The 13,454-nt window shown below is 38.4% G+C and overlaps 1 protein-coding gene across 2 annotated transcripts; it reads left to right on the top strand.

Moving 5' to 3' along the window:
• The first annotated feature begins 309 nt into the window (after nucleotides 1-309).
• Nucleotides 310-10,924, top strand: LOC134602843 (zinc finger protein ZFP2-like). 2 transcript variants are annotated; one of them, XM_063448233.1, is made up of 8 exons: nucleotides 310-416; nucleotides 2,291-2,412; nucleotides 2,869-3,072; nucleotides 4,872-4,905; nucleotides 5,412-5,566; nucleotides 7,705-7,893; nucleotides 8,100-8,211; nucleotides 9,233-10,924. In XM_063448233.1, exons 2-8 carry the CDS (start codon nucleotides 2,335-2,337, stop codon nucleotides 10,381-10,383), a joined length of 1,923 nt encoding a protein of 640 aa, XP_063304303.1. In that variant the 5' UTR covers nucleotides 310-416; nucleotides 2,291-2,334; the 3' UTR covers nucleotides 10,384-10,924. The 2 variants fall into 2 exon arrangements, with proteins under 2 accessions (XP_063304303.1, XP_063304302.1); XM_063448232.1 differs by lacking the exon at nucleotides 310-416 and having other exon boundaries at nucleotides 1,886-2,412.
• Nucleotides 10,925-13,454: the final 2,530 nt, after the last annotated feature.

Raw genomic sequence — 13,454 nt, 5'->3', positions numbered from 1 at the left:
TGCTTTACTTTATAATGCACTCAGAATGTAGGGTCATGTGTAGGTATTTTATTTACACCAGTTAAATGTTACTAGAAAAAAAATCGATATATTACTATATACACAATGTATTTATAGAGTAGGCTCTTGCCAGCCCTTAAAATGGCTCAGGCTCAGGGCCAGGAGCGATCTTTAAGAAGCTCGGCGATGATTGGCTAGTCGCTGCTTGATGACATAACTGTACACCGCATCATTAGGGGAACTGTAGTTTCAGTCATAGAATCAGCTTATTTGCAGGATGAATGCTAGAACTACAACTCCCGGCGACCCCTTCGACGGACGGCGGGTAGATGACGGAATGGACGGCTCACCCAGAGAAGAGCTTTGTTATTCCCAGCCTGCCGTCACTGGATTACAGTAAAGTGTGAGTTCTGTTCCTGATTGTTACATTATATATGCTTGTCTAATAGAGTGTCTTACCGGCATCATTTAAACTTTAATTCGCCATCTTGTGTACCTGTGTAGAGTAACCTGCACTCTGTACATACTGTACCATGACTCTTCACTGCACAGGGCACAGTGTGTATACACCATATAGAACAAGACATGATGGATGTTTTATATATATATATGTATATGTACACCATATAGTAATATTATAAAGCACGCAGAATATGTTGGCGCTATATAAGTGGCAAATATTAATTATAGTACAAGGCACTATATATATATATATATATATATATATATATAGTAATATTGAATCAATGCGTCTCTATGGGGAGCGTTCAGTGTCTCCATGCAGAACGTAGATGCTGCACACTGTGCAGTACTGGACTAGGAAGCAATTCTAGTGCCCTGGGTGACGGCACCTAGAGGTGTTACTAGCTTGCAATGTAAACACTGCCTTTTTCTCTGCAGTGCTCAGCCTGCAGGGACATGCTATAGACACCAGGACCACTACATTAAGCTGTAGTGGTTTTGGTGTCCTTTTAAAGCTGTTTCAACACTGAAGTGTATTCCAGAAACCTCTATAATTACATGGATAGCCGACATTAAAAGACATTACTGATTGCATGATTTCTCTGCACATGTAACAGTTTAAATACCATACTTTACTAGTCAACTTTGATATTACATTTTACAAGTTTGTATACATGTTATTGTATTTGTATACTGCATGCTTTGAAAAGCTACACTTAAAAAAAAAAAAAAAAAGTCAAAATATATTTTTTAGAAACACATTTATTTGAATTTGCTCATTTTAACTTGTTCATAATTTACTTGTTGTATTGTTTATAGTGTGTGCGTGTAAATTATTGTGTAATATTGGTACCAACTATATTTTGGACCGATGGGATATCCTATTTTTTAGCATAACCAACATAATACATGAACAACATGGGGGGCTCTCACTCCCTGGTGGTCCAGTTGCATTGGCAGTTCAGTGGAGGGGGCTGGCAGAGAGCGCTTACCTCTCCTGCAGCTCCTGTCAGCTCCCTCCTCCTCCGCGCCGGTCCGGTCAGCTCCCTCTGCAAGTCCCAGTGTAAGTCTTGCGGCCATAAATTACCATAATACAGACATTGACTCGAGTATAAGTCGAGTTAGGGTTTTTCAGCACAAAAAACTTATACTCGAGTATATACAGTAAGTTCATTTGAGCAGGGCCCTGGTCACCTCTTATGTCAACATTATTTTGTTTGTCAGTTACTTGCTCTTTTGCATTGCCATTGTAAATGACAAAAGAATAGATGTGCTATAAAAATGGTGATCGCGGTAAACTGTGTTTTATTGGAAATCAATGTATTTAAGATATTGTTGAAATATCCTAGTAAGCTACAAGACCAAATATTATTAATGTCTCCTGAACCTCAAGTTGGGATTTTATTTTCACTTGGCTAGGTTTCTTTTTATTATTGGCAGTACCTACATGTCCTAATCTGCCTGATTTTTTTGGGGTTTAAACTCCAGGGCACTGCTGCTGTTTACAGCCATGGGCATTAATCTGGTTCCTCTAATGATAGTTGCGCTGTTTCTGTGGAGGTCTGTTATACCAGCGTGCATATCTAATGTATGTTGCCCTGACATTAGGGATCCACATACTGCACAGTCGCTGTTCAGTCATGCATTATAGTGAATAATGTACAGTTGATGTCACTCATTGTATAGGGTTTGAAAACATTACCTGATAGTTGGAATTACTAAATTTAAAAAACGAAAAGTTACAGCTTCAATTTTGTGGTTGGTTTGAAAATGTGGAATACATTTTTTATGAAATGTCTTTTAATCCCAACAACAGAAACCATTTTACACTGGCAAGGAACACAATCCAATACCTTTCAGAAAGAGAAAAAGATGAACAAGGGCAAACTGCTAACAAGTGAGGTAATCTTCAATCACAGCCTGGAAATCCTCTGCATTGTGACTGGAGAGGTGAGGATGGCCATCTTAACGCTTGTTTCTTCCTGTACATCTCACTGTTATAGCAAACAATGCATTTTTAAGGAGCCATATAAGCATATGTGAGAGCAGTACTACTCCAAAGCGACTGAGTAAGGAATAAGAACTAGACATGTGCAAAAATCTGTTTCGTCCACATACAAAATTATTTGTCTTAATCGAATCTATTTAGACAACAACTGAACAAATTCATCCATCTGGGAAATAAATCAATTATCTTGGGTGTTGATAATAAATTGTTTAAATTCTGACAAATCAATTTGTTTATTGATGAAACTAATCTTTGCACATGTTTAATAAGAAATACAAACTTGAGGATCATATTTTAGTGTTGTCTAAACACAAATGAATTGCTTGGTGTTTATGTTCTTGATTCCAAGGCAAGTGTATGTAAAGTGATGCTTATCATTTTGTCCTCCTGATACACAGGATTGTATAGTTGTAAAGAAACATGTGGACATTGACACATGCAGCAGCAGTGCCCTTGTATCAGGAGATTTATGTGCAACACAGACCACCTTGTATGAACCACAACCTAATTCTGTTATGAAAGAGACTGTTAATGATACTGCCCCAGATTTTGCAAAGATGCTGGAACAAGCTCAAAAGATACTCCAAGTCCTCAATGAAGAGGTGAGAATTTTGGAAACCTGATTATACCAGTTTTAAGAGACTGCATATTTCACAACAGGGAAACCATTACAGAAAATGATAGTTTGATCCCATTATCCAGTATGATAAATGAATGCACCTAAATCACAATGGAATATTAGCACCTGTCATGCCAAGATGTATGAGTTGTGTAAGTAAACGGTTACACCAAGCACCATGACCACTTCAAATTCTAACTTGGTTATGGTGCTTGGAATCTGTTTGTGCAGCTTTTCACTATAAAACACTGCACATACAGAGATATATTCCTTTGCTGTGGTAGGTGTAACACCACATCCAGCAGTGTCGTTGGTGTCAGGGTGGCGGTCCGGTGCCCGGGACCCAGACAGTGTCTGGGCGGCGGAGCAGGACCGGGACCCAGTATGCCTGATGTTCAGAGTAGGAGTCACAGTGTGGAGGTGGATTAGCAGGGTCTGGTGCAGGGTAACTGCACGCCCCCTGGTGTTGAGCACCAGCGTTTGTGCAGCCACATACCAAGACCCTGAATCAGCTTATGCGGATACCAGGAACTAGGAAATTAAGCAGACCTCCCAGGATCTAAATAGGGAGGCTCTGCAGCAAGATTGTATCCAGTACTAGAAACAAGGCTAGAGATAGGCACCAAACATGAAAACAAGACAGAACTAGTAGAACCCAGAACCAGAGAAGGATAGTAAGCTAAACCCAGAACATATACACAAGACATGAGGATAACATGAACATAACATGGGCATGACTGTACAGGGCTGTACATGGGCTGGGTATACAAACTAAAACAAGACAAGATAACATAGGCAAAACAAGGAGAAATAACCAAGTACTACATATGGTAATCATGGGGATTTAGTCACACTATATGATCATACATTGCATAAGCCTGCCAACAACGCCAATGTACCCCATATCTGGCAGGTCCTACACTGCCTAATGTATGCTAAACCATCCTAAGACATATATAGCACTTACCTACAAGAAAGGGCAGAAGCCTTGAGGAGCTGCCTGCAGGAACACTGAAACCGAAAGGAATGATGGAAAACAAACGGGTGTGGCAACATAAAACAAACATTTAAATGAAACCTGGAGACTGGGAATCCCAGGGATGGATTACAGGAATGAACCCAGAAAACCAGACATAGAATAAAAAACCAAAAACCAAGAAAAACTAAACAAGAATTGTAACAAGAGTACTGGATACTAGAAGCCAAGACCAGACATCTCCACAGAACAGAGCAGGACGTGACAATTAGCCAGCCTGAAGAGTTCCAGGCTAACTAATGTTGATTTTGTCCACACGCACTGCATATTGGAGACAGGGGACCAATTGCTCCCTTACCCCAGCCCTTCCTACCTAAAATCCCTCCACCTCCAGTGGGCTGCTGGAATTCAGCATTGGAGTGTAGTTTAATTTTAACTTTAAGTTTTTTCTTTTTCTGTTTTTTTGTTTGTTTTTTTGTTATATTTTATTTTATTACATTACTGCAGGATAGTAAGCGTTGCGGTGACCAAAAAATGTGTTTAACAATAATGTTTGCTTGATGGTTAGCAATATGTCTAAGAGCTGCATTTTCTGTTCATGTCAATAACCATATATATTTCATGGATGGCAGCAGGTATACATTTAAATATCTGTTGAGTTTAACTTTTTACTATTATATGTACATAATCTTAATTTCATTTTCCTTACAGTACAGTGTAATACCTATAAAAATGTTGGCAAGATTAAGTAAATTTCCTTTATAGAAAACTATTAATTGTCAATTTGTTTTTACTTTCATTAATAGTTTCCTTGCTTTTCTGGTTCTGACCCAGGCAGCGGTGAGTAAATTACGGATTTTCTAAAAATATTTTATATGAAAGTAGTAGTCTTGTCATTGTCTTTCTATGTTATTAGTTATAAACATTATATGATAAAAAAAAAAAGTATATTAAAGGAACACTTAAAGCTTCATAACCACTACAGTCTGTTGTAGTGATTATAGCGCATCTGTCAAACAATTTTAAAATGGTACTAATATGACAAGGAGCCATGCTATCCCTGTACTCTAGGGCATTGTGAGACTGTCAATTGGAGATTTTGGGAGCCTTCATTGATTTTCTTGCACTTGTGCAAGCAGCTGCCACACTGAGAGAAAATGTCGTTGCCACCAGCTATCAATCACAATTTGCACAGGGTATTAGAAGTTGGGCATATATAGCATAATTTATGTTTTTTGAGGTACCCTCTTCCCCCCGGCAAACAATTGTACACACATCACCTAACCAGTTTAATTGTGCAGTGTATTTCTTTGTGTATTTATATATGTATCTCATTCTGTCTGCAGAAAATGGCAAACACTACTGTAAGGATCAGATCCAATTCTCTGAACACCTGACTAACTTGGTTAAATTAGTTAACAAAATGAAGACTGATAAGAATCAAATTAATGGAAAAATCTTAAGTCATACCTTGGAGATCATCCATCTCCTAACTGGCGAGGTGAGCATAGAGCAATACCCAAGGTTTTACCATTGTACAATGGAGAAATGTTACTGAGGTACTTGATATAATCAATAAGCCAGTTACTACTGTATTTTGCATTTCTTTTTGTCCATTGCTTGTAATGCTTAAATATTGCTTCCTGCCTGTGGTAGTAACACAAATTACGACTGAACTACAAAGTGTTATCAATAAATATCACAGAACAGTGTAATTTAGACTTAGGAATTGTTGAATATTTAAGGGAACTATTATTGTAGTGATTATGTTGCTAAGACGTTTTTCCTGCAGATATACCTTTTCAATTCACGTACATATTGACATCTTAATTTGTGGTAACAAAGCTCCATTCCCTACCTGCTGACCTTATGATGAATTATTTTCAGTCTAAGTCACTCTTTCATTTGCAGGATCTGCCCAGCTCAGAACTCTTTATATGGCAACAGGTAGTGTGCAGTACTACATACACTCACAGCACAGCTCCTGCAAGAACACTATTTTGGGTGGTGGGAGCATTTTCGCGCCATACATATTTGGACAGCTGAATGGGGAGCTTGGCAGATAAAGTCAGTGGGTGGGGGGGGGGGGGATTTGGGTGGGGGAGAAAGTACAAGTAAATTAAAATGTACGTTTTGCAGGCACAGATTTCTAACCATATGTTCACTACAATAAGATGTAGTGATTATAATGCTTGGTGTGCCCCTTTAACAACTGTTGGTATTGCTAAACTGCCAATTGTAAACTGTTGACAAATCAGTTTTTCACTTTTCTCATTATAATAAATAAGCTTGTATGACTTGCATCCAAATCTTAAAGAATAGAATATGTCCTGTTTTTAAAAATGTAAATTGATTAATCCTTTGCTTATCCAGTTTCCTTGGTTAAATTGTGATGCTTCTGTTTATAAAGCATTCTGTTCGTACAATGTGAAGAATACACTTCCGAACTTGTTCAATATACTAGGTTATCCTATTAAAATTACAGCCTTCCTTACATGTACACCTTGGCAAATTATTATATTGTGCTTGAGCACGGATACAATGTAATATACTTGTTATATTTTGTACCCCAAGGCAAATTGAAGAGCAGGAGGAGAAAATACGCAGTATTTGGTCAGCAAAAGAGGTGATGTATTTTGTAGTTTAAACCTAAAAGTTTCAGTCATGGCATAGACCTTTATCAGGGTTAGAACAAAACATACTGCAACACATCTGTAATCTTCTGTACAATTTCTTTGGTGTAAAACAAAACCTGTGAAAGAGCAGGAAAACCAATGATTGTGGGCATATATAAGCAAATAATGAGCTTTGAGTATTTCACTAGTGCAAGATCCGTATGAATTCCTGAAGCTCATATCACTTTAAGTTATATTAATCAAGGTGATCAGAAATGAAAGCAAACTAATTTTATCCTTCCTAAATTTGATTGATTTTTAGCTTTTAAGTCAGATGACCCTAAACAAAAGACATGTTAAATAAATAAGCGCAACTCATCCTACTAGCCCTCAGACGTAGAGTGAAACGCAAAAAGGGTCCGAGCACCAACACCTTCTATAAAATCTTAAACACCTGACATAGCATAATAAAGAGCAAATCAGTAGTCAATTTTTGTCTGTGGAGATATATATTCTGCACAGCTTTCAGGTAAGAATGACATAACCTCACAATGAAACCACATTGAATAGTCCCATGGAAGTAACATTAAATTACATTGAATGCACTTCTATCCCTAGAAAGTGAAACACAATCATCTGGGAAAGTACAGCTCATTTACAGTTGTTGCAAATCACCTAAATACTGACTCATAATCTACTTTAATTCAAAATACATGTAGCAGTATTGTATAGTGCTTCACAAAGACAGTTATGTGTACTACTCAGTCTCCTTCTGTTCTTCAAATTGCTTTATGGCTTAGATCCCACTAGTTTATACTGACTGTGTGCAGTCATTGGTGGATAGGATCAATGACCTGCATGTCTCCCACTGGCTGCACATACTGTAACAGTGACATGCAAATATAGATCTCTAAGTAAACTTAATAACATTTTTATTCATTTAGGAAACAAAAAATTACTGTTTAATACAGACATTGTTTAATGTATCTAATCTCTTTTTTTTTTTGTGCCCTTGTATATGCAGGATCATATAGTGGTGAAGAGGCCTAGTGACAATGTCAATGCAGACAGCAGTCCCTGTGTGCCAGAAGAAGACAGCAGTGCACAGAATGTCAGCAAAGATCCGACACCAAATGCACTGATACTTGAGAGAAACAATGCAAAGAATATTCTGGATCTAACCAATAAAATTATCAATGTACTCGCTGCAAGGGTGAGTGTTTTTCATGGAAACTGAAACATTTATGTTATAGCTAATACATTGCATGAGGTTGGTAAAATGAGACATTTTATTTTAACTGCTTGTTGACTGTCTCATTTGGTCTTTCGGCATATATTTTCGGTTTCACTAATGTCAGTAAAGTAAAATTTGGCATGCAACCTTCTCTTTACATTTTATTTGGCAAATTTACCTTTCAGGAGCTTCAAAAGTGCGATGGTGGTGAGGTCAATTCCACCATGGAAGGATATTTCAAAGCTTATGAGAATTTTGTGAAGGACAGTGAAGAGGACCAGCCCCTCGTCTCACACGGTGAGAATACAGTTCATGAAATGTATTTTCAAATAATATTCACATGGAAATGTAATGCTACATTGCCAGTTCTAAAACTCCTACATCAAGAGATGTTCTCTTACAGAGTTATTTTGCCCTTGCCAATCCCCCAATTATTTTAAATTATTAACTTCCTGTCATCTCTAGGCCCTTTTCTATCCACACTTGACTGACGTTATTGACGTTTATTTGTGGCTAATACGTACCTATACCCTTTTCAGATGTGTTGGGCATGACATCAGCTATAGATTAGTTTAAAGGAATCCTAAAGTGCCAGGAAAACAAACCCATTTTAATGGCACTATAGGCTCCTCGAGTGCTCCCCCTCCCGCAGGGTTAAAACCCCTTCAGCCACTTACCTGAATCCAGCGCTGATGTCCTTCAGCGCTGGGTCAGGCTTCCCCGCGCTCCTCTTCCACCGACGTCGGGTGGGGGGGGAGACCTAACACTTTATTCAACGCTTTTCCATGGGGAAAATCTGATGCTGGAGGTCCGTGAGGACGTCCAGCGTCAGTGGACCAAAAGTCTGTTTGGTTTCCGGGAGCCCTCTAGTGGCTGTCTGTTAGACAGCCACAGAGGGCAGACTTAGAGCTGTGTAAACAATCAATCAATTAGCTGAAGTGGTCTGGGTGCCTACAACTCCCTTTAACTTATATTAAAAAGATGTTTCCTTTAAGAGAGACAAACCATAGACTAAGGACCTTGCTGACTACAATTTGGACCATATTAGCCATTAAGGGACGTCATTATTTAATTACTGTTTAACTGAAAACATAAAATGTTTCTTCCTTGCATTTTTGCTGTTGATGCATGAGTATATGGTTAAGCAAAGTCCATTATTTCACATCATGGCAATGCTTGCAGACCCTTTAATAGTAACTTCATAACTTAATTTAATTGTAACTTCTGTAATATTCGTGTTGATAAAGGCTAGTCTTGACTACTGATTTTATTTCTTTCAGGTTTTCTATGTTTCTAATTTAATTGCCTTATTTTACAGAGACTTCTGCAAATAGAGAGAGGACTGCTGAGTACTCAAAGAGTGACATAGATGAGCTCAGTCCTGGTTCCACAGAAGAGCTCCAAAACAGAAGGAAATCAAGTAGAAGGAAGAGCAAGCCAGTGAGGATTATGTCTGCAGATGTACCTGCATGTACAAGAACATTTTCAGTTTGCTCCACTAGCTGTAAAAGGAAAACTCATACAGAGGACAAAAGTGTAGTTACTCTTAGTACAGATTACAACAAAGGAGATGCAAATGTAGCACAGAATGATAAAAATATACCTACAGAATATAAATGTTCAGATTGTTTTGAGACATTTCAATGTAAATTTGAATTTACATCACATGAGTGTGCACAAAAAACAGAGAATCTGTCCTCGAATTTTCATAAAGGAATGTTAAAAAATGAACCTGAAGAGGAAACCTGTCCGTCCGAGATGGTCATACATCGTACAAGATGCTCTGGAGCAAAACCATATTTATGTACCCAGTGTGGGAAATATTTCAGCAAAAGTTCGCACCTTGCTACACATCAAAGAGTTCACACTGGAGAAAAACCATATAAGTGTTTGGATTGTGGAAAACGTTTTACAAGTAGTTCCACACTTGTTGACCATGAGCGGATTCATAGGGGAGAGAAACCTTTTGTTTGTTCGGATTGTGGAAAAAGTTTTACTAAGAACTCAAATCTTGTTGACCATCAGAGAACTCACACAGGAGAAAGGCCATTTGCATGTAGGGAGTGTGGAAAGTGTTTTGCCAGAAGCTCCAACCTTGCTGAACACCTAAAGATTCATACTGGTGAAAAATCATGTGTTTGCCCTGAATGTGGTAAAGCCTTTTCCAGAACTTCAAGTCTTCTGGAGCACCAGAAGATTCACACTGGAGGAGAAACCTTTATATGTTCTGAATGTGGTCAGTGTTTTACCAAGAACTCTAGTCTTGTCAGACACCAGAGCATTCACACAGGAGAGAAACCATTTGTATGCACAGAATGTGGTAAAGGTTTCTCCAACAGTTCAAATCTTGTTCGACATCAAATTACTCACACTGGAGAAAGACCATTTATGTGCCCAATTTGTGGGAGATGTTTCAACCAGAACTCAAACTTAATTTCACACAAAAAAACTCATAAAGATTGTGTGTGACTGTTAACACCATTAACTGGAGGAAACAAATGTTGAGTTTTGCTTTGTTTTTAATTTTCAGAGTTGTAAATTATCACCATTTTTAAGAGTCCCATAGCAAGAAATGTGAAATATAAGCTGTGTAGTTTGTGTGAAAATGAGAGGATCGAGTAAAAGATGACATTGGCTTGTTTCATGATTACTGCAACATTTTACATCTTGGAGTTATAATTAGAGTGTACAAAAACCATACAGTTTTAACAAATGAGCAAATCATGTTGCATGCTAACATTATGAAATTTCTATTTTTCTATATATTTTTTAAGCATTACTGTAAATTTCTGATAAAATATGGGAGAAAACTACTGTCTGCTTCAATAGAAATGTATTTGTGTGCTCTTTCCCCATTTTGTAAATGTTTTTATGAGTCATTTATCGTTAGGTCTGGGTATAGAGATTTCAAATTTAAGCATTTTAAAGACTTTGATTACATTTTTATACACATAATATTTAAATCTATACTTACTGTCAAATCATATCGTGAAATTAAGTTCATGTTGTAAAAGACCTGTCTTTTATTTTGTTTAAATTCTTTATTTTTGTTGTGCATTGATACATTTTGGATGTTGCACATGAGAGGGACAATAATATCCAAGAAAATAATACAATAAACTGCACACATTTTAAAATAAACGAAAACAGGAGTAACACTGCAATCTGATTATAGCCACAGGTAATTTTTCTGTTAAAAGGAAAGAATACTAACCGGTTAACCACTATGTAAGACGAGTAGCAAGGCATTTGTATGAGTATGTCACAGTAATTGTACTGCCAAGCTTGGAACATAAGATTGGAGAAAAACAAGCTTAAATTAGGCATTATAACTTTAGGCGATTAATATAAAACGAGGCATAGTTGTTGAACCCCCTAGAAGACCTCCCTACGCGGCTTTTGTGTCATTGAAGGTGTGGGCAGAGTAACCAATTATATAAAAAGGGAAGGACAGAAGGTGAAGAAATAAAAGATAGTCCCAGAGAGTTCCTTCACACTTCCCTGTTCAGCTAATGTCTGTAAGGGGTAGGGCAAAGTCCAGCACAATGTAGAAGTACTTAAGGCTCTGCAATTTAAATATTTGCAACCGTGGACATGTCTCCTTCACTGTATTCATAGTCAGCTCCTTCTTCCTTGTGGTCTCCGATTTGTGCCATGGCAGATAGTGGGTTAAAGGTCGAATATCCTGTCTCTTGCTGCAGAACCCGGATATAATGTGCACCCACAAAATGTGGATAGAAAAACTCCCAGGTATGGTAAGAGTATAGGAGGAGGTAAAATGACAAAAGGAACCTATCCGTGTAGTATTTAATACAAATAAACAAAAACATGGAAAACTGACTCAATATGAAATGGTACAAAATAGTTTTTTTGTGCAATAAAAGCCTTGCCCCCTATTGGGCCACTTATCTCAAGAAATATACTCTCTTGAAGTCTCTATAGGTCCTGTGATGGCAAGTCCCTCTTTCTGTATAAATCCAAACAGAGACTGCTTGAAATATTTCCTAAGGAAAAGAGTTCCTTCACTTTAGGCTTGTCCAAGAGTCCTTGTGTGCAAATCCGTCTGTATACCAAAATTTTTCAAGAGGTGCTCTTTCTCTCGCCTCTTTCTGTTTAAGTATCCCACTGTAAAATGTCTCCACCCCCATCTGCCCCTTGACTTCCGCAATCTGCGTTTTTTTATTTTTGAGTGCATAAAGAAAAAGCAGTTACATATGCATTTGCCATGCCCCAACAGCATGTACATACAATATAATTAACATTGATTTAGTAAGGCATGGCGTGGGAACACAATGCACATTTTTTATATATACTGACCTAAATACTAGTTTTAAACATAAGTAGTTATGAAGTGAGAAATGAAAATGCAAGAAACATAATATGATAGTTGGTCAGCATTACGGAAATTATGTAGAGTAGGAGACCTGTTAGTCAAAGCTGTCTAAGCATTAAGAAACAACCATATGCAAGAATAACGTAATAGATTACAACTTAATAGATTACAACTTTTACATAGTAGATGCTGCTAGCAAGATAACGTTATAAAAGTATAGAGGAACTCGGAAACCAACTTTGGCAGTGTGGACACAATTAGTTAAAAGAGGTGTACCTGTATGTAATGTTCTGTGTAGTGTAGGTCGCTTTCGCTGCACTTATTTTTGTAGACTGACGGGAAAAACAAAATAAACTCCCCCACGATCGTATGCTGTGTTAGGGTGTTGGCAAGTCAATATATAGTAATGTACGAACTGCAGGGGAACTATAAAAAATAAGGAGTGCTGAGCTGCATTCTAGGCGTTGCACTGAGGGTGTAGCGGTGATGCATAATATATGTGTGGCCTGGTGTGAGTGAGACCTGAATTGGGAACAGAAAAATAGAGCAAAAAGTAAAACTTAAACTGGTATAACCTCATGCGGTCAGGGTGCAAAAGTTGGTATAGGGCTCTCTAAAGAGACCAATGGCTAGAGTTCAAGTAGTGACTGCCTTGTAGGCCTCCGTGGCACAAATGGGGCTGTGCCAGCTGGGTCCCAGGTGTGCGTTGTGGCTGTTGTCCCCGTCCCTATGTTGGTGAGAGTGTCTCGTGGGAGACCCAGAGTCTCTAAGATGGCCTCAGCCCCTTCGAGGTCTCGGACTGGGTATGAGGTGATGCCTTGTAGGACCGCTAGGGCATGGGAACCCTTCCATCTGTAGGGAATATCTTGTTCACCAAGGAGCGATGTAAGGGCTGCAGAGTTTTGCGCCATGCCAGAGTGCTCCTTTATGCCAGCAAAGAAGGTGAGAAGTGAGTTCTCAAAGTCGTAGGGAGTTTTCCCCCTGAGCACTCCCAGAACTGCTGCCTTATCTTGCCTGTTTGGAAGCGCACAATCAGATCCCGTGGGGCTGTGACAGGTGCCTTTGTTGGTCTCGGGATCCAAAACATTTCCTCGATCGTCACCGCTTTCGCCTGTTTGGTGGATAGTATCGCTGTTAGGAGCCGTCTCATGAAGTGTGGTAGTTCTGCTTCGGGGACCGCTTCTGCTACCCCTTTGATTTTGAGGTT

The sequence above is a fragment of the Pelobates fuscus genome, chromosome 3 (assembly GCF_036172605.1).
Source record: "Pelobates fuscus isolate aPelFus1 chromosome 3, aPelFus1.pri, whole genome shotgun sequence".
Lineage (NCBI taxonomy): Eukaryota > Metazoa > Chordata > Amphibia > Anura > Pelobatidae > Pelobates > Pelobates fuscus.
The sequence above is the reverse complement of the archived record's forward strand: the minus strand, read 5'-3'. Positions and strand labels throughout refer to the sequence as shown.